Genomic DNA, 21972 nt, shown 5'->3' with positions numbered 1-21972 from the left:
AAAAAGATGATACCTTATGTGTCTATTACACTGTGGGCATGACACACAGGCTTTATATACACATGCACTCTGACTACTGACACAGCCAAACAAATCTTCTGGAAAATAAAAGTTTGCTCTGCAATTATTCAACCCTCTGCCTTAATTGCTCCTTATAGAGTGTAAAAATAAAATATTAAAAAAACCAACACACCCAATTCACTTCAGAAACCACAACACTGCTTTGGGAAAGGGGATTTGCATTTTCAACTCTTTCTCATGTGTTCAAGCAGTCCCATAAAACAAATGGTTGTAGAAATCTCCAACTTACTTGGCAGGACAGCACAGCTTGGGTGAGCACAGGCTTCAGTTTAGTCACCTGCACCTTCTGCTTGAATCCACCTTCCATTCCCAGGGAATGCTGCAATTTCTCACCTGCTCAGGGAGTAGAGCAGCACAGAGCCATGAAGAAGCTGGAGGGGAAAAGAAGGGTCTGGTGTTGCCCTAAAATAGGATGAGACACAGGTGCTCCAACAAGATCCAGGAGGCAGATGGACAATTTGTTAAATGCAATCAGCCCCCATTTTATTTTATTCAAATCAAAGATTACACCCACCTGCCACAGCCATTGTGATTGCAAAGTTCATCCACAGAAGAATAACACTGAGACACTGGAGTTACACCAGCTAAGGAAACACAGTGGTATCTGAAGGCCATCCCAAAAGATACAGCAGGAAGTGAAATTAAAGTAGAGCTAAACAGGACAGGAATAAGGAGAGAAAACCAAGTGAAACTGAGTTGGTTTGAAGTCATGCATTTTCAATGCATTCTCCTAAGGCTTCTTTAGAAAGTTAGGATGAGAGATCTGTATCCTGCTAAAACAAGTTTATCATTCCAAAGAAGTCACTTGCTCAGGTGCAGCCCCCCAGGATATTTAATGATGCCATAGTTGTTCTTCACAGTTTGCAATAAAGCCAGAAGGGGATGGCCCACCTGGGCATGGTGGAATGGCTGGAACACCACTGGGAATCTTTCCTGGAACAACTGCAGGTACAATATCTTATCAGCAATGATGGAAAAAAAGGGGGAAATAAATCACTGTCAGGCTGTTTGTTTGTTGGGTTTGTTTTTAATTTAAGTTTTATATTGAGCTGCATTTATAGAGCTGGGTGTGTGCAAGGGGTTCCTCTTTAAAATAAAATTATAATAAGTCAAAAAATGAGTGTGTAGAACTTTATGCCAAAACCACCTAAGGGGCTCAATTTAATCTTGTTTGACAGAAAAACTTGAGCCCAGGAGAAAACAGAGCCATAAGGAGCCATCCAGTGGAGGAGTGCATGGAAAATGGTCACAGCCTCTTCCTTGGGCAGTTGGTTGCATGTTTACCATTCCCCAAAATAGCCACACATCGTTTTTTTACAAGGGTCTGCAGCACTTGAAGTGAGAGATTTACTGAGCTGCAGGATGGGGATAGAGAGAATTGGGTGATCAGCTACAGATGGATCCTGACCAAAAGAAATAAATGGCAAAATAAATAAGTGGCTTGAGGCTAAGTGGATGATAACTAATTCCCTCAAGGAACTTGGAAAACTCCAATGCAGGAGAGCTCAGTGAGCTGGAGAGGAGGGGGCACAGACAAAGGGGCCAAAAGGGAGCTGCTTCAGCTGCTCCTAAATAAAACCACTACTTTTATTAGTAACCAGTAGGACCCATAGACCATAAAACCATAGAATAATGTCACAGGGAGATATTAAATATGTTTCAGTGTGGTAGAAGCTACTAGAAAAGGCTAAAAAGCTTCTACTGCTCTCCTGAAAGCTTTAATAATGATTTTTTTTTTTTTTTTGTGGCTTGTTTGAGGGTTTTTGTTTGAATTTTCAACAGTGGAATTAAAAAAAAACCAAACCAGAGAAAATTTAACGAAGAGGGAAATGAAGTGCAAATCTTTCTTAATAAATGAACCTTAGTTTTGCTTTTTTTCATGATGTTAAACATTGATTTTGTTTGCTGCCTAGAATCTTGAATGAAATCCATGCTCTGGTATCCTTTTCCTCTGACAGTGGTATGGCCATAGTTTCAGTCCATGTCAGCAATGAAATATTCATTTATCACCTTGGTGAGTGTGAGAATAGCAATTGCAATAATTACATAAAAAACATTCCAAACAGTTGTCTGTTTGTCAGCAGCAAAGTGAATGTGAATTCAAGAGAATATGGGGAACATTTCTGCTTTGCCACCTAATACATTCTTGTACCAATAAATTGTAAATCTGGATAAAGTTAACAGCCCTTCTGCCCAGGCCAAATCCCAAGTCTCTGGTCATTTTACTTCTCTCTTTTGTGTCTTGCCAAAAAGATAAGAAACATGTTGGCACAAAAGAAAAATTATTGCTTGGACTGTTCTCCCAGTCTTTAACCTGTTTCCTATAAAAGCAGCTTGGACAGAAAACTCGAGTTAAGTAAACAAGCAACATCAAAATAGCTTTAGAAATAAAATAGTAGCAGATTATTATTTTTTTAAAATAATTACTTGCCAATTTAAATTGTTAAATGCAGATGGCAGATGAGTTCAAGGTGATGTGTGACAGACACATTTGGGATTAAATGAATATAAACTATCTCACTGTTGGTGTGATCAGAGCTCCACAATCACATTATTGTTCACTCACCTCAGAGGCATAACTCACACTAATTACTAATCTATTCTGAATTACACTGAGGAATAATTAATAAACTAACAAAGCCACTGTGCCCTGAGTGACATTCTGATGCACTCTGAGCATGGAAGAGCACTGGAAACTTGTGACAAGCAATGTCTGTGTTCTACTCTTCTTGCACATTGCAGATTATTTTGGTGTTCTTGGCATAAAAGTATGTTTTAGTTGGGTTTTGATGATTTTTGGGGGGGGGGGGGCAGTTGTTTTGTTTTGGTTGTTTTTTGGGGTTTGCTGTGGAGTTCTTTTGCGGGTTTTTGTTTCTCTTTTTAGGTTTTTTTGTTGTTGCTGTTTTGGGGTTTCTTTTTCCCTTTGGTCTTTTATTGTTGTTGGTTGAGGGTTTTGGGTATTTTTTCCTTGTTTTTTGGGTTTGCTGTTGGAGGTTTGTTTCTTTGCTTGTTTTTAGGTTTGTTTTTGTTTTGGGGGGTTTTTTGGTGGGTGCATTACAGAGCAAGCTCTGCGGAGCAAACTAATCCCCAAGGCAGGTATTTTTCCCCTCACGAATTCGGGCCGGCCCCTCAGGCAGGGCGCGGCCTTTCGGCGCTGGCGTTACCAACTCCCGGACTCCTGAGGCGGCAGCCCGGTGCCGGTGTCCTCTTCCTCGCTCCGAGCCCCCGTTCGAGCGGCTTTTCCTCAAGTTCCAGCCCGAGGTGGCTCCAAGGCCGCCTCGGACGTTCTTCTGCCGCTTTTTACCTCAGGATTCGGGAGCGGCGGAGCGGCCGCACTCCCGCGCTCTGCGCTGTCTGACCCTCCCCAGCCGCTGTAGCGCCCGTACGGAACCGAAAGCGGCGCGGCGGCAACTCAGCCAATCCGCTCCGCTCTTACTGCGCGGCGCCGCTGCCCCGAGCCAATCGCGGGGCCGCCCTTTCCTGCCGGGGGCGCTATGGCGGCCGCCACGAGCTGCGGCCGCGCCGCGCTGGGCGCGCTGTCCCGGGATGGCGGCGGGGCCGCGGCGCGGTGGCGGCGGCTCCTGCCCCCGGGCCGCCCCGCCCTGCCCTGGGTGTGTGCCCGCGGCGCCGCGGCGGGGCCCAAACCCGAGCTCGGGCGGGCCGTGACGGTGGAGGTGGGCGGCAGGTGAGGGAGTGTGAGGGGCGGCAGGGCAGAGCGCTGTCCCGGCTGGAGAGTAAGGCAGACGTGAGGGAAACTGGTGCAAAATGCGGGATGGGGAGCTTGTCCTCAGTCGGGACGTTCTTTGGTGTCGGATCTTGGTGTGCTGGCAAGCCAGAAGGGAGCCCGGAGCAGTGGGATCATGATGCCTTGTCGTGGCTGAGTCGGGGGCATCCAGGAGCTGAAGAGCCCTAAGGATGTAATAAATGAAGATGTTGATGGGTGTCGATGTGTACATTGCCAACTTAGCAAAACTTTCCGGGCCACCAAGTTGATCAGAGGGATGGAGACCTCTCTGGCGAGGAGAGGCTGAGAGAATTGGGATTGTTCAGCCTGGAGAAGGAAAGCTTTGGGGTGACCTGATTGTGGCCTTCCAGGAGCTGAAGGGAGCTGCCCAGAAAGATGCAGAGACTGTTTGTGAGGGTGGAGTAACAGGACAAGGGGGAATGGGTTAAAATTGAAAGGCAGTAGGTTTAGATGGGTTATTAGGGGAAGAATGTTCCCTGTGAAGTCTTGGCACAGAGAAGCTGTGGCTGCCCCATCCCTGGGTGTGTTTAAAGCCAGGTTGGATGGGGCTTGGAGCAACCTGGGATAGTGGAGGGGTGGAACTCAATGATCTTTAGGATCCCTTCCCACCCAGACCATCCTGTTACTCTATAGCTGAACTGTGTTCATTATAACAAGAAAAATCACACCTGCAGGTCATAAGGACCTTGCCCAGGTGTTCCCCTGAGCATGTGAACAATTTACCTGGGATAACTTGTATAAAAATTACTGACTAGTCATAATAGAGGGGCTGTGCTTGGGAAGGCACCAGCTCTGGGTTTCTGTGTGTAAATAAGGGCATGGAAGGTCAGGAGGGTGTGCTGGGCTTGTGCAGTGGCACCCAGCACAACCCTGGAATAAATCATCCATATTTTTATATATTGCTCTGGAGTGTGTCCTCATTGCCTTGTTGCTCTCCTTTCTCTGCCACAAAGGAGGGAATATTCTGCAGCTGTGCTGGGAAGTGTGCAAGCAGCTCCCCTCACCCTTGAGGGTGTTTTCCACTGCCAAAACCCAGCTGGAACAGGTGATGATTCACCTTTGTAACTCCTAGGGATAGCTACAAGGCTTTGTTTCAAAATAAAGGAAGCAGGACACCTGTAATTTAAGTGGATTTGGTCACTTTTGCTCAAAGAGTGTCAATTTTTATATGTCTAAGGAGGATTTTTGTATCTTCTGTGAAGCACAGCCTTCATTCTGTGCAGCTGGGGCTACAGATGAATGCAGAAATTGCTGGGAAATGTACATGAATTCACTAGAAACTCGTGTAACGGGTTTTTTCTTTCCTTTAGAAAGATGGAGCTGTCGTCTGGAAAACTTGCAAAGTTTGCAGATGGATCTGCTGTTGTTCAGGTAAAAAACAAAAAATAGTCCAAATATATGCAGCTTCAGCATTCCTGAATCTTGAAAGTCATTGTTTGGGCATCAGAGCCTGTGGGATATAGTTTCAAGTGGCAACTTCATCCCTAATGAAGGGACAGTTGTATTTTATAGGAAAAAATCAAGTTTGAAAATCAAAAACAGGGCATGAACTGGGGATTTATGCGGTGGTTTTCTGCAGAGTATAATTCTTAAGAATGACTGGTTGATGAATAAGTTTAGAACATTAGGAGTTATTTTCTTTTCAGGTAACTTCAGGTTTTACCTATCTTTCTAATCCAGCTAGGTGACACAGCAGTGATGGTGACAGCAGTCAGCAAAACCAAGCCCTCTCCATCTCAGTTTATGCCATTAGTGGTAAGTACTAATGACAGAATTAGTTTTGTGCTAATCAGTGATCAGCTTAGCAGTCATAATCCTTAAACAGTGGAGTTCAGGATGCTGGGGGGAGTGGGGGGTGCAAAAAGTAGATGGCAGACCTTGGACTTGAGAATTGCAGTTGATGATAAAATCCAGGATCCCTGTGTGGGTGAGGGATGAGCCCTGGATGCTGCCTGCCTTGGCTTTAGTAAGGCTCTCTTCCAAGCCCTTGGGGACTTTGCCACACCATCCAAGCTCGGATGTTGGGGTTTGCTTGTGTGGAAGACTGGTGGGATTGTGAGGCTCAAAGGGCTGGGATTGTTAAGGGTGGGAAGTAGATAATTGGGGTTGGAACTGGATGATCCCAAGGGTCCCTTGTGAGGGTTTCTGTGGCTCTGCAGTAAATAATCAGTTGTCATTAATAATGCCTGAATTTTCTTCGGAAGGTTGACTACCGGCAGAAAGCTGCTGCAGCAGGAAGAATTCCTACAAACTATCTAAGAAGAGAGCTTGGTTCCACTGATAAAGAAATTCTTACAAGTAGGGTAATAGGTAGGCTGAAACATTTTATTTACAATGTACTGTAAAAATGTTGCCATTTTCTTGTGGGTGTTTGAAAATACAGCCGTTTATAATGCTGTCAGAAAACAAACATGTAATTTATTAATTTATTTACCAATATGATTGAAATTTTAAGGTTATATATGTCATGCTAAATACATTTCTGAGTTCTCTACTTTTTCTCTCTCCTTTTTTTTTTTGGTTTAAAACCCCCATTTTGTCAGTTTCTTGTGGAGTCATTGCAGAACAAACTGAGTATTAACTACTGAAACCCAGCTTCTTATGAATTCTTATGAACTTCTTATGAAAAGTTTGTTCTTTCCTTTGCAGATCGCTCAATCAGACCACTCTTCCCAGCAGGCTACTTTTATGATACACAGGTAGGTCATGCCACCTTCAAAATGGAAAACTTAGAGATGACCAAGGAAAATTTAATTATCCAGTCCCTGTTTTAAGAAAAATCATTTTTGTTAACATCAAGGAGGGGTTTACACTTCACAAACAAGTGTAATGTTGCTTTTTAGTCTGTCATCTCCTTGTGTTAAATTATTTATTATTGCATCCTACTTTCCAATTTTTTTTGTCAAGGTGCAGGAACAAAATTAAATTCTTTTCTGTACAAGAGAGGAAAGATGCTAATAGTAAATATTTTATATATGATGTGATATAATATTATCCATTAATGGGGCTTTATTGTCAGCTTTCTATTTTAAGTGCCTGAAAAAAATTCCCTGTGAAATATAGGCTTGTGTAGATACCTGGGCTTTTTTACTGTCCTTAGCTTTGTATTGACAGGTAATCAAAATGTATAGGTCAAAATTATTCATTGTCTTTTATCTTATGCCAGATCCTTTGTAATCTTTTAGCAGTAGATGGTGTCAATGATCCTGATATTCTGGCAATTAATGGAGGTAAGAAGGCTGTGAGAAATTGGTGCTTTGGTGGGATTTAATGAGATCAGTTTTTTTCTCATCCAGATTTTTGTCTTCCTTTCAGCTTCTGCAGCACTTGCCTTGTCGGATATCCCCTGGAATGGTCCTATTGGTAAGTAAGCACTTTTAAATTATGGGTGATTTTAATGGAATGGAAGATTTAGACCACAGGTGGCACTTTGTTTTTTAAGTAGAAGCTGAATCTAAACATGAAAAGTCAAGCATTGGAAATAATTTTACGATGGATAAGATTATTGCACTTCAAGGGATTATTTTTTCTGGACTAAATGCACTTTTGAGAAGAAATACAATATAGAAATAGTGTGCTATAGAGAGCAATAAATTAATTTTCTCTTAAGAGAACCATATTTATTGAAAAGCATTGTTTGGAAAATAGATGGTTCAGAATACTTTTCCTCAAGGCACTCAAAAAGAGATTTATTTCATTGTGAATATTTTCTGGGAAGAAAAAAGATCTGCTCCAGAACAAATATTGAACAAGTGTCTTCCTTTCAGCTGCCTTTTTTTTTCCCTAGAAAACATGTGCTGAAATGACAAAAAACCTCCCAGTACACTCACAGCATTGTGTGTAATACTGGCATTATTTGCCATTCCCAGTAATAGTACTCAAAATAAAAACAGCATAGGCAGTTTTGTCTTCTAGATTTGTTCTTAATATCCAGTCAACATGCTGATATTTTTAAATTAGTCTGTAGCTTTAATTATTGTTATTAGCTGTGTAGCTTTTCAAAGTAAAGTGATGCCTTAAAGAACTTCCTTATTATAATAATAAATGACTTTCTGGAGTTTCTTTGCAGGTGCAGTGAGGGTAGGGCTGGTGGATGGAGAGACTGTTATCAATCCAACTCGGAAAGAGATGGCCTCTAGTGCTCTAAATTTAGTTGTTGCTGGAGCTCCACAAAATCAAGTTGGTAAGTAAGTTAATTGTTGGCTGTTAAGGGCTTGGAAATATTTGCAGATGTTTTCTTTGAAATGTGGATTTTTATACACTAGTAAGGGCAAACAATAGTGATAGGTAACTTTTGGTGAAATAGATTCCCTTATATTTATGTAGTTTAATGTTAGATTGCTGTTGAACAATAAAACAGGAATTCACTGAATTTTTATCTTTCCATTGCCAGTTATGTTGGAAGCAACTGCTGAGAACATCTTGCAGCAAGATTTCTGCCATGCCATCAAAGTGGGGGTGAAGCAGACCCAGCACATCATCCAGGGCATTCAGCAGCTGGTGAAGGAGCAGGGTGTGGTCAAGAGAACTGTACAGAAATTATTTATTGCTCCTGAAGAGATCGTGGAACTTGCAAAGAAGTAAGTTCAGAACAAATAATGCAGATGTAGGAATGTTGGTGCTTTCACCAGATTGGTATTTTCACCAAATACTTTTCAAATATTTAGTCCTCAAAAAAAAAACCCTAATTATAGAAATGTTTTTTAAGCTGTGTTTTCAAGAATTCTTCCTTTTCTCCCTAAAGACTTGCTTCTAACAAGATCTATGCAGTGTTCACAGATTCAAGCCATGATAAAGTAAGTAATCAATTGTGATATATTAATTTTTTTAATTAATATCATAATGAAACTGTAGGAGGATTGAGTTCTTTAAGCTTTTAGCTCTTTAAGCTCTGTCCCTGGAGGTGTTTTAAGGAAAGACTGGATGTGCCATGGTCTGGTTGACAAGGTTGAACTTGATGATCTCAGGGCTCTTTTCCAACCTCAGTGCTACTGTAATTTAAGCTTGTGTCCTTCCCTGCATCTATTTGTAGTAATAATAATTAGTTTTTCTCTAAGTTCTTAATCTGACCAGAATATTTGCTTGTATTATGTGGAGGTGGAGACTCCCTTTTCCCAAGGAGTCTCATGGAAAGGATGAGGGGAAATGGGTGCAGGTTACTCCTGAAATGTTCTAGTTGAGCACAAGAGCAATGTTCTGCTTGGGAAAAATTACTAGTCACTGGGATAGTCTCCCCAGGGAAGTAGTGGGTTGCCCAGTGTGGGACAATTTTAGGATTCAGATGGGGAGGGCGTTGGGCCATCTTGTCTAGACTGCTTTTGCCAAGAAAAGTTGGATCACACAACCCTTGAGGTCCCTTCCAACCTCATTTTTGATTTTTGAATTTGTGTGACAGTTCTGTTTCTTATTCCTTAAATTTTTGCAGATCAAACAGCCCCAAACCTCTGTTGTTGTTCTGCCCTGTAGAGTTAACTGGTTGCAAATCCTCTGTTCTAGATTTCAAGAGATGAGGCAATCAACAAAATAAGGCTTGAAACAGAAGAACAGCTGAAAGGTATTATTTTTTATTAATATTTTGAGAATGCTTTAATGGAGGTAGCACTACTTGCAGTTAGACTATCCTCTTTCTTGGAAGCTATTTTAGTAAAAGTTCTATAAAATGAATTTCCCAACAATTTCTTTTCTATACCCAGAAAAATTTCCGGAGGCTGAGCCTTACGAAATCATGGAATCTTTCAATGTGGTTTCAAAGGATATTTTTAGAAATCTTGTGCTAAATGAATATAGAAGGTGGGTGTGTCAAACTCCTACTGATAATATTTCTGTCAGCTTTTAATGCAAGACTATGGTTTAACTGATCTCTTCATCTCTCTTTGCCACTTCAGGTGTGATGGGAGAGATTTGACTTCCCTCAGAGACATTAAATGTGAAGTGAACATGTTCAAAATGCTTCATGGATCAGCCTTGTTTCAAAGAGGTCAAACACAGGTAGTGTCACTTAAACATCAGAAATGATCAATGAACTGTCAAAAGCTGAGAGATTTGGGCCTTTCATTTAAATGCCAGGTTTCCTTGTTCTTCACATTTAAATAGCAATAAGCAGAAGTGGTGTGTAGGTTGGGAAGTACATTGATGTGTAGGACACTGCTAAATTGGGCACCTCATGAGAAATCTTTTAAAAGCAGCTTCATATGCAACCTGAGCCAAATAGGGAAATTTTACCCAAAAAATTGCAATAATGAGAGGATTTTTTTTCTCTTTGCCAAAAGTGTCAGCTGTTGGGTGGATTGAATTAAGATCATACTTGAGATTTGGTCTTCTGTACTTTTATAGCTCCCTGTGCTAGAAGACTGTCAGCCATAGATCTGACTTCTTATTGCACTGATTTAGGGTGGCAGTTGCAGGCAGTGATTTACTCCTCAGTGTGGTCCCCTCTTATCCCACTAAAAATAACACCCACTGCAAGTCCATGTGGGAAACAGGCACAAACAGCATTGTGGCTGCACCTGGCCCTGTCTCTTAAATGTTACTTATGGAGCAATCTGCTCTTGGCTCCTACTTAAGCAGCATTAAATTAGTATTTTTAAATGGGGCTGCTTGTAAGAATGTGTGGTCTTTACAGATTAGGAGTAAGTTTGTGTGATGGAGAGAAAAAGGTTCTACAAGTGGTAGCTGATGGCATCTCATGTGCTGCTGAACTCATTCTTTTTGGTTCTTCATAAACAGTAACGTTTGTGAAGGCTGGAGTAAGAGGGGCTTATTTTTTATTTTAGCTCATTTTTATTTTAGGTTCTGTGCACAGTTACATTTGACTCTCTAGAATCCAGTGTGAAGTCAGATGTTATCTCCACAGCAGTGAGGTATGTATGTACTGGTGTTTGGCAGTAGTAACAAGAGGGTGAGCGTTTAAGCACATTTGATAAAATCCCCTTGAACTTCCAAATAGAGACTTTCTTAGGACTGAAAAATGTGTAAAATTAGACTTTGAAGTGGCCTGTTTTCCAGAGATCATGGCAGTGGGTTTGTGCTAGGGTGACATTGATTCCATAGCCCACATTTGAAACTGGAGAGTGTTAAAGGGAACATCCAGTCTGGTTTATATATTTAAAATATTTGTGGAAAGTTTAACTTGGGATGTACAAGCTGGTCCTCGTGCTTTGAACACTTCATTACTGAAGTGAAATTGGTTCCCTTTAGAGCCACATTTCGGTGATGTCACCCCAGTGATTTCATCCCAGTGTGGGAGCTTTTACATTTTAATGTCTCAGCTTTACTGTAGTTAAATCTTTGTTCCCTGGAAGAGTTTGTAATATTCTCCAATTTTGGTAACTGTGGGTGATCAGCAAATGTATTGATTTGTTGGTTTTGGCTGGGTCCATTTGTAAGCATAACAATATTAGTTTGAATTACCTGTTGTGTGTAACACGTTTGGTTGCTCCTGTTTTGACATGGTCTTGTTTTTAATTAATAGTGGAATTAAAGATAAAAACTTCATGCTGCATTATGAGGTGAGACTTCTGTGTTACAATTTTCTGCATGATAGACAGAAGGGCTTCATGTCTTGCTTTTAAAGGCGCAGTTGATCACTTCCAAGCTTATAAATTAGCTCTAGATTTGCTAAAATGTATTTATGCTAATTCATGCATGAATTTATATGAGCACAAGTGCTGGTTTCCTGAAAAGCAATAGGTAATTTGTAAATTGCCAGTTTATACAGGCTTTTTAATGCCATAACATTAGGTGAGCTCCTTCAGAACAGGTTCTTACTGAAAGCAGGATTAACCTGTGCTATTATTTTTAGTAAACTCTATTAATATGTTCAGCTGATGTGGCACAGCAATAGTAAATAAATGCTTTTACATCTTGGATCTCTCTCAGCATTTGGAGCTTGCCCAAAGTATTTCCTACAGGCAACAGGCAGATCTTGTTCCATTATCTCTGACAGAAATAACATTTCTGCTAGGTTGTTTGACAAGTTTCTTTGGAGGAAGCTTCTTGTGTTCTCTCTTAGCTACCTTGCTACTGCTTTAATCTCTTTTGTCTTGTGGAAGTGAAACATTTACTAAACATTACCTAAACTGGTCCTGGTTTGCAAACCAAGTGACTGACAGAAGTCATGTGGTAGTTTGATTATTTTATTTTTAATGTATATTTACTTTGAGATGCACCAAAACTTCAAAGATGTTTTTTCTAAGTGTATGTTTTAAAATGGAAAAGAAAAGCAGGTTAATTTTCTGTGTACACATTTTTTTGCTTCATAGTTTCCACCTTATGCAACCAATGAGATTGGCAAAGTTACTGGGGTGAACAGAAGAGAGCTTGGACATGGTAAGTCTAGACTAGAGAAATGCCATGCTGAAAGTTCCAATATTTTATCTGACTTTTATTTATGGATCACTTAGTGGTTGTTTTGGGTTTTTTTTAAACAGGTGCACTGGCAGAACGAGCTTTGAAACCGGTTATACCCCCGGATTTCCCATTCACAATCCGAGTTACTTCTGAAGTCTTAGAATCCAATGGTAGTAGGATTTTCTTGTTTCTAACCTAGTGCTGGAGACTAAATTTGGTTCTTAAAAAGCTTTGTTTTGACAAACTTGATTTTTAGGCATGCTATATAATAGATTTCAGTTTAAATGTTCTTAAAACTATTACCTGAAAATATTTTAAAATAAAAAGCATGCTCATGAAGAATGGACCTTTCTTGGTTTAATAAAATGGTATTTGGGGGCATTTTTATGCTATAGGATGAGGAAAATAACTCTGACTTGTATTGAGACCCACTTTTCAGTGTTTAATCCCTGTTTTTTTCCTGTATTCCAACTCCAGGGTCCTCCTCAATGGCTTCTGCATGCGGTGGAAGTTTAGCATTAATGGATGCAGGTACAAAATAAGGCACTTACAAGGATAAACTACATGTGATAATGTGCTACAGGATCTGGAAATGACCAAAGGCTTCTGAAATGTATTTTTACTCCTAGGAGTTCCAGTGTCAAATGCAGTGGCAGGTGTAGCCATAGGCCTCATTACCAAGTGCAGTCAGGGCAAGGGGGACATTGAGGACTATCGCTTGCTGACAGACATCCTGGTGAGTGCTCCTCACGTTCCTGTTGTTGCTGCTCACTGCTGAAAAATACCTCTTGTGGTCTTCTTCTGGAACCTTCTACCCAGTCAGTTCTGGAACATCACTCCTGGAAAAATCAGTTGCATCTTTTGTTTCATTTCCCAGATTGCTCCCTCATTTTGAAAAATTAGTGTGAAATGTTCAGTCATGTTTCTTATTTTTTGTGGGTTTAGTTACTTAAGCATTTTTAGGCTTTCTCCTTCTAATTAATTTTGTCTTTCTTCATGGGAGAAAAAGATTAATAATTTACTGAAAGACACTACACATTGGGTGGAGAACGAGCACTTGGAAGAGTGACTGGGGAGGAAAATGTGCAGTGACAGCACAAGATGAGCTGTGAATCAGAAACTTGTCCACAAAAGCTCTTGATTTCCAAGGAGAGAAATAAGCAGTTAACAATTAATCCTGAACACAAAATAAAGCTGAAGAAAACTTGGAAGTCTTAAAAGTAATTCTTCTGTACTTTTGGAATAGTGGAGAAAATGACTCCAATTTGGTTTTGTGTGTCTGTGGTGGCAGGGCATTGAAGATTACTATGGAGATATGGATTTCAAGATGGCAGGCACCAACAAAGGGATAACAGCGCTGCAGGTATTGTGACATGGAATTTCCTTCAGGTGAAATTCTGAGAGAGTATTAAAAGAGCTTTTCTGACATGTTGATGGCACTTAATTCTTCTCATGTCAGGTTGATCTAAAGCTGCCAGGAATACCAATAAAAATTGTGGTGGAAGCAATTCAGCAAGCTACAGGTAGGGCTGTTCTTAGATTTACACTCATTTCATTATATTAAATTATAAATAGAATTAAGTGGTATGAAACGAAACAATTAACTATTCATTTTTCATTCTCATTGTGGAAAAAAACAAGCTCCTATCTTTATGAAATGGGTTTGGCTTAATCAGTAAGCTCCAAACCAACTTCAGAATAACTTCAGCCCTTGCATGATTTGGACTAACACACATTGCATGACTTTGTTTAAATTCAACAGGATAATGTTATAAAAATAACAGCAAACTTCCTTTCCTTTCACATAAATTCAGCTATATTTACAAGTGAAACTTGCTGCCATCTGTATTCTGACATGTGCAGCTAAAATATTCTCGAAGCACATGAGAAAAAGAAGTGACGTGGTTTAATAAGGATTTAATGAGTTGGAAAACTTTCAGCCTGACATTCTCCAGCTAGGCAGGAGACAGGTTTTGACAAGGAATGTTTTTCTACTGTATAACAAAAACTTCATATATTTATTTTAATCATATACAAAATCATTGATTTTTTTTTTTTTTGTTATTATTCCCTCTAGCTGCAAAGAGGGAGATTTTACAAATTATGAACCAAACACTGGCAAAACCCAGACCTAACAGAAAAGAAAGTGGACCAGTTGTAGGTAATGTTACTGTGTGAATTCATAGCTTTCATAATTACCTTTTTAACAATAAACTTCCTCTTAAAATACTTTTTTTTTAATGATTAATTGTTATATATTTTTGCCCTTGCCCCATGGGGATAATTTGTGGAGGGGTTTTGGTTATTTTGGGGGGATTGTTATTGCCATGTGGGGCAGCACTCCTATTTCAGTGTACACCAGAAAACAAATGAAGTTATGTGAAGCTCTGACAAAATCAGAATTGATGTAGATGAGAGTATCACTAGGGCTTAAGGTAATTTACAGTCATCAGGGTGTCTTCATTTATTTCAGTTCTTGCCTGTAATTACATCCCTGTTCAGCAAATAGCACAGGTAGCTGTAAGAGATTAAAAGCTACAGGAATGTGTCTTTTTGTGTGATAGCTTTCAAGATGATTATATTCAGCACTTCAAAGGATTTCTAAATGTTCTTTCAGAAACTATCCACGTTCCATTATCAAAAAGATTAAGATTCATTGGTCCTGGGGCTTACAATTTGAAAAAACTTCAAGCACAGACTGGTGAGACATTTTTGATTCCTGTGATAATTTATCCTCACATGTTCCCTTTGTTTCAGACTTGTATGTTGAGCTGTTTCAATGCTCAGTGCAAACTGAAAATGAAAAAATTCTGGTATCTCTAGAGTACAGGTAGATGTTCTGCTTTGGACCTGAAACCCTTAATGCTGTGGTGAACTTGATTAATGCTTCTCAGGGAATTGGGGTGGAGAAAAGGAGGAAAAATCCTATTTCCCTTTGGTTGTAAGCCTGTCTGGTCTGGCCACAGAACTCTGGAAGGCCAAAGAATTTCACCATTCTGGCTCCAAAACACTTTAATTTCCCTCAGCTATTAATGCAAGTATTATTAAAAATCTCTGGGAAATTGATTCGTAACCCTCAACATTTATTCAGGATTTTTTTTGCAGCCTTTAAAGGGTTATAAAAATAATTTCATGTTCTTTTATGGCCCGTAAGTTTATTGAAGTATTTGGAAGGAGGTGGTGGCTACATGCAGTTGTTCAATGCCTAAATTGAACAAGATTAAATAATGATTAGAAGTCTGAGGCCTTAATGAGCATGCAAAACCATTCTGCTCTGAGCAGGTCTCTACTGAGTGTGATTCTCTGCACTGTGCCCCTGACTGCTGTCCCAAATCCCCTTTTCAGGTGTGACTGTGAGTCAGCTGGATGAGGAGACCTATTCTGTGTTTGCCCCCACGCCGGGGGCAATGCACGAAGCCAGGGAATTCATCGGGGAGATCTGCAGAGACGATGTGAGCTCAGACTTCTGCCTTCAGCTCCTTCAGTTTACTCTTTGTGCCTTCGTGTCTTACTGGCTGCTTTTTTTTTCTCCTACAGCAAGAAGTTAATTTGGAATTTGGGGCAATTTATACGGCCACAATTACTGAAATAAGGTATAAAAAGTGCTTTGGAGTTGAAATTAACTTGTTTACATAGCTGTGTTCCTGATACCTAATTATGATGTAAAATAATAATTGATTTTTAAGAGTGCCAAACTTATGCTGGGGATATTGGCATCTGCATAATTTCTTATACTTTTTCTGGTGAAAATATTTTGTTTCCTGATAAAGCTGGGGTGTTTTTTTGCTGTTTGTTTAGTTTTTAGAATGTCTCTAAATTATAAAAGTTAAGGCCTTTTTCATCTTTGAATCTGAAAGTGATGATCTGAATTTGCTTTCCACTTTTCATCAAAATATTTGTCTTGCAAAAATTACATTTGGGTGGTACCTATTAGTGAAATAAGAAATTCTCATCCATTTTCAGTTAAAGAAAAATAAGTGGATATTTTATGGTGGATAAAAAATTTTTAAAAAGGGATGAGAAGTTTACAAGTGCTTGCTTTGGGGACCCTATATAGAGTGAAATGTGGACTTTTCTTGATGCCCTTTGAAATTACTGTGCTGTTTCCTGCTGCAGAGATTCTGGAGTGATGGTAAAACTGTACCCAAACATGACCCCAGTATTACTTCATAATTCACAGCTGGATCAAAGAAAGGTAAGCCATCCTTAAACAGGTATAAAATGGGCAATTAGATTTATTTTAACCAGTTGGCATGGCTGTAACACACTTACTGTTGTTCCACAGTCCATTTCCATCTTAAAAGCTGTTAATTAGCAGCACTTTTTTGTTGTAATTCTTCTGCCCTGTACTTAAAGCTGCAAAAAATCAACTGTATGACTGCTGCAGTTGTTTTTACACCAAATTCTTTGGCTCTGCAATCCCCTTTTCCATGTAATATTCAGAAACCTGTTGTTCCTAAGGTAGTACTGATTCACTGGGTTGAAATGTAGCATGAAGAGCCTCTGAATGAAGGGATTTTTATAACAAACTCTGATAATTTTATTTCTGTAAAACACTGTGTTCTAGATTAAACACCCTAGTGCCCTGGGATTGGAAGTTGGACAAGAAATTCAGGTAATTATTTTTTTAACATTAAAATGCTAATAAAACACTGCTTGTATATTAAAATTTGGGGGGTTTTCTAATTATTTATTTAGTGTTTATGAAGAAAATATTTTTCCATATTGGATTCCTTTTCTGTGCTAATTAAAGGCCTGATCATTCAAATTAGATTTATTTAATGTCATCCTCTTGCTATCTAGGCGCCACAGTATTTGACAGCAATATAGGCTAAAGGATGCCTATTTATTGCTTTTCCAGCATCAAACTGATAGAACTCAAACCCAACCCCCTATCTTTAAAGGAAAATGCTATTTCCAGCTCCTGAAGTTGGTCAGTGTGAGATGGCTTTGTTTCCTTACCAGGTTAAATACTTTGGCCGTGATCCCACTGATGGCAGAATGAGGCTTTCCCGTAAAATCCTGCAGTCCCCAGCCAGCAGCACCCTGAAAACCCTGACAGAAAAAAACAGCATTGTCCTGGGAGGGGCTGTTCCACAGACATCCACCTCATCCCAGTGACAGGTAAGGCCAGCAGAGCAGCTCCAGCTGACTCAGGGCTGCATTGCCAGCTCTGCTAAGGAATTGTGCCAGTCTGGGTTTGTAGTGACCCCTCAGTCTGGGCAGGGACTGCTTGCCAGCTCTGTTGGAGTTTGTTGGGAGTTTACAATTGGCCCTCACACTGTAACTGTAGGAAATTTGATATTATAAAATTGGTTCAAATGACCTTGACAGTCTCAGGCAGTCTGGTTTGTCCAACATCCTTTTTCTCTACCTTTTAAAGAAAAAAACCCAAGGAGGCTATTGGAAGAGAACAAAAAATAAGCTGCTTTCTTGAGTAAGTTAATAGCGGAGAAGTTTTCAGTCAATTAATGAAATGGCCAAAGCTCTTCCTTAGAAGTAGTTTTCCAGCATGTATTTGACTGTCAGAAGGCTCATGCCTCAACTTTTCCCAAAATTTGTGTGGGTTTTCTTGTTCTTAGAAAGCTGCTAGAGCAGGAAGGTGTCTGATGTTAAAATCAGGAGCAGTTACACAGCAAGATTGGCAAATGCACCGTGCACCAGTGGGAACTCAAGGCAATCTGTGGCAGCCTTCTAGGAATGATTGACAGCACAAAAAGAAGGGAAATTCACTGAAAATCTTTTAAGGAACATTTTTTGAATCTCATACCTTCATATAATGACTTACAAAGTGTTACAAAGTGTTTTCTCTCTTTCAGGAAAAAAGGTGTGATAGTTGGTGAAAATACAAGTGACCTTTGCTAGAACCTTCTCAAGAATCTGCAGGTGGATGGTAGTGAATCATATTTATAAAATAGACACTATGCTTAAAGGCGATGTAGAACTTCAAAGCCTTTAAATTGATTAAAAACTTTAAAATAAAACCAGGAGCAAGCAATGGCCTCATCTTGTGTAGCAAGGTTGAGATGTGAATACAAGAACATGGAATTCTATGGACTGAGAAGATATTTCAGCACTAAAGGTTATTCTCTTTTGAGTTATCCACTCAAAATAAAACTGTGAATATGAAAAGTAAGGGCTGAACAACTCTTTTGTGGGAGAAAGAATTATCCTTATGCTTGGTCAAGAGTCACACTTGGCCAAAGTTTTACTGGCTTTACGGTGTACAAGAATGTTGAGCAAGACATAAAGACTTAGGAGTATCACCTTTAACATGATGGATGCTGCTTTAGATTATACATCACTCTCAAAATGTTCAGACCTGCTACAATATCTGAGCAGAACTTGGTTGTAACATTACCCCTTATCACCTGGGTTCATTAGCACTGCCTTTTAATATACATCATTAAAATGTTAACATTAAAATACTTTTTTAGAATGCACAATTGATGTGATAAATCTTTCCTTAAACCACTCTCATTAGGAGTGTCTTAATCCTTCTATTAATTACGTTGCATCAGTGAGTTCACTGATGTCTTTTAGACTTCAAAACATTTCCCAGGGGCTCATGAGAATGACTTGTTTTTCTACTGTGAGGTACAGACTTTGAAAATCAAACAGGGTCCTTCTGATGTTCAACAATAAGAAAATCAACTTCCCACCTGAGGCAGGTGGGCTCTGAACCACCTGAAAGTGAAAACGAAGCACTGGGGAGAGGAAAAGTGGGAATATACAGTAAAAATTACTCCTTTTATTCTAAGTATTAAAAAGAAAGAAATTACTGGTATGCTGCTCTGTAGTTGTCTCTGTCTTTCATCATGTAAGGTTGAAAAATTGTAAAAAGTTCAGAAAGTATTTCCTTGGCAATTTTGCCTCCTCTTTGAGGCTGTGTCTTATTATTTCTTAGTAAGAATTCAGATGTCACTTCTTACTGTGACAGTTGACTGATACATGATCGTTACATATGAATAGTGTTAATAAAATAATGTAGGTCAATGTTAAAGTCCCTGAACAGAAACTCACATGTTGCCATTTCTGGTAACTCTTCCCAGAAATGGACCTCCCCAATCTAAGGGGGTTTCCAAGGTTTATCTCCCTTTATTGTGCACTAATTTCTGAGGCTGTGTTGTGGAGCTGCTCTCAGTAAAGCAGCTACTGCAGTGCTGGGGCATTGTCTGTTTGGTGATGATGATAAAGGAGCAAAATTACTTTAATGTTGCTGTGGCAGAACCTGTACAGTCAGCCTGACTTTCTGCCTCTGGAAAAAGCTTTAGGCCCTATGGCAAGGGGTGGGGCAAGAGCACATGGGGAACTGGCTGGGAGGAGCAGAAAGCAGCTCTCTTACCTGAGGAGAGAAGCTCCATGGGAGCCAAGAGTTGAGCAAGTGCTGCTGCTCTGACCCTTCCTGGAGGGAAGGACATCCCGGGCTTGAGCCAGTGTGGGGCCGTGGCAGGAGGAGCTCGGCTCTCAGGTGGGATCGGCCATGATCAGAAACCAGGTGGGTGCACAGTGCTGGAGAGAACAAGCTCAGTCCTTTTGCAGCAGATGGTTTTTCGTGTTTGAAACATTGATTTATTTCTTCTTTCTTACTGCTCAGCATAATTAGCTTCTGTAATGACCTGTCTTAAATGGAGCCATTGAAAGAAATTGCCTTGGAGAGTGAAGCTGGGCAGGTGCAGCATTGCAGCAGCTCAGGAGGGCCAGAAATGCCTTTATTTGACAAGTGTGAAGTTTTCATGCAGCTGCATAGAGTCAGGAGCTGGGGTATCTTTAAATGCCAGCAATAAATATTACAAGTGCTATCATAAAAGTATAAGAGCTGGCCTAATTGTACTTCTGGGATTACCTGCCAGAGGGAATGATACAGTCCCTTAATTTCACTCCAAGAAATTTTAAGTGATTTAGGAATGAGTTGCCTGTCTTGCTTGGGAAAACAAACAAAAAAAAGGAGCTCTCTGCTGCTCATGTAGTGACACTTGTGAGTTGCTGTGTCTGCTGTCTACCCTAATGAAATCCTTTGCTTTGGTGAAGAGCAGAGGATTCTCAACACTGATGACTTGATGGTGGTAATGGGGAAGGATGAGCTGCTGGCAGGTGCAACACCACCGTGGAAAATGTTGCTTTGCATTCGGTGTATCTGAAAGAGCAGAGACTCGGATGCTTTCCTGGTCTTAGCCTGGTTTAAATCCAGTATGTAACATTTGTTGGGGCAAGTGTTGCGTGTCTGGTCCAGGCAAAGCCCCCAGAATTGACTTGCTGGTTGTGGGTACTGATGGCAGGGTCATGCTGGGCCTTACAACCCTCTGGGTGCTGTTCTGGGCAAAGAGAAGCCCCACATCTGAGTGAGTGCAATCCCACTGTGTTCTGGAGTGATATTTTCCACAGAGGTCATTGAGTTCATGCCTGGAGAGATCATGGATTTTTTTCACAGCTGAGAAGCATGAGAAATAGTTTTTCATGCCAATTCTAATTCACTTATCTCCTTTCTGTAGCTCTTCAACATAAGAATTTGCTCCAAAATACTCTGCTGTGGTTTCTTGCTGTTTTATATATCCTGAGAAGTGCTGCATTTAATCATGAGTACAAGTCATGCTTTTATTTTTGTGCATTTGGTTAGAAGAGCCAAAAAGCACGCACAGAAGTCGTGCAGAGGGAAGAGAGAGTTCACGAGCAGCAGATATCCTGAGGCAGAAATACTCTGTGGCCATTGGGGTTTGTGTTCCTTTTTGTGAGTTTGCTTTTTATTGAGCTTTCTCTAAGGTAGAAGTATGCTCAGTTTCCTTGTGAGGAAAAGCCACTAAAACACAGCAGGGAAGGCTTGTTTGGAACCTGACTGTAAACTGGTTCGTGTGACTCTCAGTCTGGGGTTTTGAAATCACTTAACGTGGTCTTTTTATAGTTACTGACTCACTTGTCCATAATGATGCACATGTCCCAAGGTGTGCTCCTATACAGCTAAATAGAAGTGTATAGGATAATTCTCAGAGGTGTATCTTGTATTTTCTTGGTGACTGGATCTTAGAGGCCTGCTACAATGACTATCGGAGCAAAAGCTGAGACTTGAATGTTACTTAGATGTTAAGTTTTCTAAATCTGCCCAGAGAATGTTTGGAAAAGTTGCACATAGTTACTTTGAGTGGCAGAGTTGTTGGAAACACTTTCTTTCCCTTCCTCTGGAACCATATTTGAACTTGAGAGCAGAGAAATGCCAGTCCTGTGAACAGGAGCCATACCGGTGTAACTGCTTTTACCGTGAGGCAAGAGCCAGGAAAGTCTGGCTTTGTCTGGGAATGAGGCACACCCTGGCCTCAGGAGAACTTGTCCTCCCTCCTTCCTTCCCCTTCAGAGCCTCAAAAATTGGCTTTGGAGACACAGTCAGGCTTCTCCTCGTCCCCAGTTTCCCTCTGTTGCACACAGCTTTACTCCCTCAACACTTTTGGGTCCTTTTTCCCTATTCCCACCCAAGCAGGGAGATGTAATTTTTTTTTGTTTGTTTGTAGTACAGAGGAAATGTGTAGATGGTATTTAGCGTTGAAAACTTAAGATATACAGCCCCCACGATGCTTGACAAGTGGTCTGTCTTAAACTGTACGCTGTAAGGGCTAATTAAGCGCGTTTCTTTCCTTTTTGAAGCATCACCTTCAGTTTGGCTTTCGAGCCTTCGGTGGAGATGTACAAAGCAGGCACAGACGGCGTGTTACAGTATGGCTGCTGCTCTAAGGAGATAACGCTCACTAACCTTTCCGCCGTTTTGAGATGCAGGGGACACCTTTTCTTCTTAAAAATTGAACCTGTTT

At 40.4% G+C, this 21972-nt stretch overlaps 1 protein-coding gene across 1 annotated transcript; it reads left to right on the top strand.

Moving 5' to 3' along the window:
• The first annotated feature begins 3560 nt into the window (after window positions 1–3560).
• On the top strand, window positions 3561–18307 carry PNPT1 (polyribonucleotide nucleotidyltransferase 1). The gene is made up of 29 exons (XM_084201689.1): window positions 3561–3766; window positions 5137–5197; window positions 5507–5581; window positions 6031–6136; window positions 6476–6525; window positions 6993–7056; window positions 7142–7189; window positions 7896–8009; window positions 8220–8406; window positions 8571–8622; window positions 9323–9380; window positions 9520–9616; window positions 9712–9814; window positions 10616–10686; window positions 11298–11334; window positions 12088–12154; window positions 12256–12345; window positions 12653–12706; window positions 12805–12911; window positions 13467–13538; window positions 13635–13698; window positions 14253–14336; window positions 14793–14876; window positions 15521–15627; window positions 15713–15768; window positions 16292–16370; window positions 16743–16790; window positions 17141–17299; window positions 17995–18307. Exons 1-28 carry the CDS (start codon window positions 3576–3578, stop codon window positions 17294–17296), a joined length of 2382 nt encoding a protein of 793 aa, XP_084057815.1. The 5' UTR covers window positions 3561–3575; the 3' UTR covers window positions 17297–17299; window positions 17995–18307.
• Window positions 18308–21972: the final 3665 nt, after the last annotated feature.

Source organism: Fringilla coelebs (genome assembly GCF_963513975.1).
Source record: "Fringilla coelebs genome assembly, chromosome: 3".
NCBI classification, from domain to species: Eukaryota; Metazoa; Chordata; class Aves; order Passeriformes; family Fringillidae; genus Fringilla; species Fringilla coelebs.
Note: the sequence above shows the minus strand (reverse complement) of the source record. Positions and strands in the feature narration are given on the sequence as shown.